The sequence below is a fragment of the Manihot esculenta genome, chromosome 17 (genome assembly GCF_001659605.2).
Source record: "Manihot esculenta cultivar AM560-2 chromosome 17, M.esculenta_v8, whole genome shotgun sequence".
In the NCBI taxonomy this organism is placed as follows: domain Eukaryota; kingdom Viridiplantae; phylum Streptophyta; class Magnoliopsida; order Malpighiales; family Euphorbiaceae; genus Manihot; species Manihot esculenta.
Genome location: NC_035177.2, coordinates 23349015 through 23353222, shown reverse-complemented (window position 1 = coordinate 23353222; position 4208 = coordinate 23349015). Strand labels below are relative to the sequence as shown.

The 4208-nt window shown below is 30.7% G+C and overlaps 1 protein-coding gene across 1 annotated transcript; it reads left to right on the top strand.

Annotated features, from left to right (window-relative positions):
- On the top strand, positions 1-1434 carry LOC110604725 (NAC transcription factor 25). The gene is made up of 3 exons (XM_021743005.2): positions 1-223; positions 304-617; positions 708-1434. Exons 1-3 carry the CDS (start codon positions 34-36, stop codon positions 1290-1292), a joined length of 1089 nt encoding a protein of 362 aa, XP_021598697.1. The 5' UTR covers positions 1-33; the 3' UTR covers positions 1293-1434.
- The last annotated feature ends 2774 nt before the right edge of the window (positions 1435-4208 follow it).

Sequence of the window (4208 nt, the reverse complement as noted above, 5' to 3'; positions counted from 1 at the left end):
CATAATTTCACTCACTTCTTGGATTGAATTTTCATGGAGAGCACCGATTCTTCCTCCGCCTCCCACCACCTCCCTATCCAGCTGCCGCCGGGATTCCGCTTCCACCCCACCGATGAAGAGCTAGTTGTCCACTATCTTAAAAAGAAGGCTGCTTCAGCTCCTCTCCCCGTCGCCATCATTTCGGACGTTGATCTGTACAAGTTTGATCCTTGGGAGCTACCAAGTGAGTATTCTAACTGAATCTTCATATCACCCGACTCTGCCAAACCTCAAAACTCCGTCATATCTTGTTTATCTATATAGGTAAGTCTACGTTTGGAGAGAAGGAGTGGTACTTTTTCAGTCCAAGAGACCGGAAATACCCCAACGGCGCTAGGCCTAACCGGGCGGCAACTTCTGGGTATTGGAAAGCCACCGGAATTGATAAGCCTATACTAACTTCTGATGGAACTCGAAAGGTTGGTGTGAAGAAAGCACTGGTTTTCTATGGTGGTAAGCCTCCTAAAGGGATTAAAACTAATTGGATTATGCATGAATACCGTCTCGTTGATAATATGAATAATTCTGCCTCAAAGCTTCCTGGTGTTGCTTCAACGACCCAGAAAGGATCTTTAAGGGTAATTTTTGTGATCATTAATTCAGTCTCGCATATTTGTTTATGTAATGGGTGATTAAATATGTCTTTGTCTTTGGTTTGATTTCGATAGCTTGATGATTGGGTTTTATGCCGGATTTACAAGAAAAACAACTCGCAGAAACCTACGGACAGGGACAAGGAGGATTCAATGGCGGGTTTGTTTTGTACACTTCCATTAATGCATCCAAAACCCTCTGCAGCTTCAGCTTCAGCTTCCAAACCTACAAGTTTCGTCTCGGTGATTGAAGATGAAGAGAATTTCTTTGAAGGGATACTAACAGGAAAGATTCACGGCATGCAAAATAGTTCAAAAATTTCTCATCATCATCAGTTACCCTGTTCAAGCCCCAATCCAAATATCTCCACCATACACTTTGCTTCTACTTCGAATAACACTCTTCCAGTAAAAAATCTACTCCCATCTCAATACTGGGATGAAGCTGCTCCTGCAGGATCATCACCCATGGCAGCTTCCTCAGGGAAGCGTTTTCATGGTGATCTTAACAGTTGTACTACTGCTACCGACGATAACTCCTCGTTTGTTTCTTTGCTGAGGCAGCTTCCACAGGGTACACCATTTCACCCTAACACGTTTCTTGGTGATAACGTTTTGAGACAACAGTTTCAGCTTCCTAGCATGAACTGGAACACATAATAATTAATCAGACACATATCTCTATATGTATACATACATATATACAAATCTATGGATGTTGTTAGAATGCTTAGATGAGATAATTTCAGTGTAATCAGTCGAGACCTTTAATTTCTATTATTACTTTTCGTTTTCCCTTCAAGAAATTAATAATCTCATTTGTCCTTTATTATTCCTCTCATTTTCTTCAATCAAATCAATAAAAAAATAATAATAATTTAATTAAAAATATGGAAAAAAAAAAAAAAAAGTAGGACCACAAGTTTTCCTCTAAAGATACATGATTTATCTGATGAAGGTGTTAATCTTGTTGATTAAAATAAGGTAAATTAACACAAGAGTCTTTACTTTATTTTATTTTATTTTATTTATTTATTTATTTAACAGAAAATGGAAAATCGTCTCAAGCTATAGCATCGTATCGGCATGGCATTGGCTCATGAGTCACAATACACCACTAACTAAATATATTTCTTGCATTTCCTTTATTTTATGCCTTCACACATCGAAACGTGTCATTTTGATTATTTGACTGATTTGATTTCAAATTTAATCATGTCCTTTTTACCTAATTTTTATGATTAATTACTTTAATTACAAATTAAAGCTGATGTATTTATAATGTAATTAATTATTTTAGTAAATTTCTCATATATTATGTATATTAATAAACCGCAATTTTTTAAAATGTTTTTATAATAAATCATGTTCGTAATAATTTAAAAATTAATTAAATCATGGGGTGTCATAATCAAAATAAAAGAACTAAAAAAAGATATATTTTTTTAGTAAGAAATTGATAATTAATTATGAAGAGAGTTTTATCATAATTAATAATTTAATAAAATTATTGTATGGTAAGTTGAGTACAGCCAAACAGTATTCGGTTCAATTAATTTAAAATTTTAGTTTTATTTTTTATTTATTTTGATTCAGTTTGATTTTTAATTTTAAAAATTTTGATTATTTCGATTCAATTGGATTTAATAAAAAAATTAAAAAAATTGAACTAAACCGATTAGTGATAATAATATAGTATTTTCAATAATATAGAAATTAGATCATATTAAAATTAAAATATTTTAAATTTTTTTAAATTAAATTTTAAAATATTAAAAATAAAGTGTAAAAAATAAAATATTTATTAAAAATTTAAATCGAATTGAATCCAACCGAATCAAATTTTATTCATAAACACTAAAATTTCAATTTTATTTATTTAATTTAAAATCAAACCGACCGGTTACTCACTACAAAACAGTTGACTATGGTAACATAAAGAGAAATCACATCTTGAAAGTTCCAAATTAATTAAGACCTCTAATCACTCTCCTTTATTGTGCAATAAAACAAAATACTGTGCAAGTAAAATTGAGCATTTTTGCTGCTTATTGGAAATAATCAATTCATAATCTCATCTCTCTTTGGGATCCTCTAGAAACTCCCACAACAACATATTAGCATTAAGAACGGATAATGGGCCTTTGTCTCACATGTCCTTTAAGCCTAAAAATTAATAGAAAGAAATTAGGCCTGGCTATCTGTCAGCCCAGCAGAGCCCATCTATAAATTTCGGAGAGGGAAAGTTGCGGAAATTTATAATTATATAAAACATTTTGAATTTATTTTTAATTAATATATTCAAAAAACTATATTCCTTTTATTTTCAACATGAAAATGAATTGTACTTAAACAACCCTACGGTTCAAATCTAGAAATTATATATCAAATCTACTGAGTTTGAAATATAGAATTACACACACTCTATCGATTACGGTTATAAATTTAATTTTGCACTGAGTTGGTCGAGAGTGAGAGTACAGAGCTTTCGAAATGAATTTTTTATAGTTATTTTATTTTTTTATATTTTTATATTTTTTAGTATATAAATATTTAATTTTTTTTAATATATTCTATTAAATATAATTAAATGTGATTGTTTCACTCTTAAATTCCGATACTGGCACTTAGGGATGAGCATTCGGTTGGTTTGGTTTAAAATTAAATCGAATCAAATAAATTGAAAATTGAAAACTAAAATTTTAGTGTTTATAAAAATCAAATCGAACCGATTTTGGTTAGAAACCGAATCGAACCGAACTGATCTGATTTAATTCGATTCGATTTGGTTTGATCGGTTTCGATTTTTAATAATTTTTTATTTTTTATATTTTATTTTTAATATTTTAAAATTTAATTAAAATATTTTAATTTTAATATGATTTAATTTCTCTATATTATTGAAAAAATATATTATTATCACTAATCGGTTCGGTTCGGTTTTTTCGGTTTTTTTATCAAAACGAACCGAACTAAAATAATTAAAATTTCTGAAATTAAAAACCAAATCAAACCGAAATATATAAAAAATCAAACTAAATTTTCAAATCGATTCGATTCGATTAATTTTTTAATTTGAACCGAATACTGCTAACTGCTAGCACCGCCGTTGCTCACAGCTTTTCACCGCTTTGCATACAACTCAGTTACCAAAACAGAAGGAGCGACCAAATCAAATATTATTGAGAGCTTGCAATTCAAACATTGTCAACAATCAACATGCAAACTCAAACAAAAACAATCATACCAAATCATCCACCATCCTAAAACCAAATCCACATATTTAGAAGCAATCATACGAAGCCAAAAACAAAACAAAGACGACCATATTCATAGACAAAAAATACTAGAAATAAGATCAGTTTATGACATTTTCAGTTTATTATAATTTGATTAGAGGCTGATTTTCACCGATTGCGAAACTAGGTGATATCACCATCTAAGCCAGAGTCCAAAATAAAAGCAAAACAGAACTTCCAAAAAAACCAAACTAAAAAGGCCACAAACGCCAAAATCATAATAAAACAAGAAACAAACTGACACAGACTGACAACGAGGTCCTCTGCCCAAAGGCAG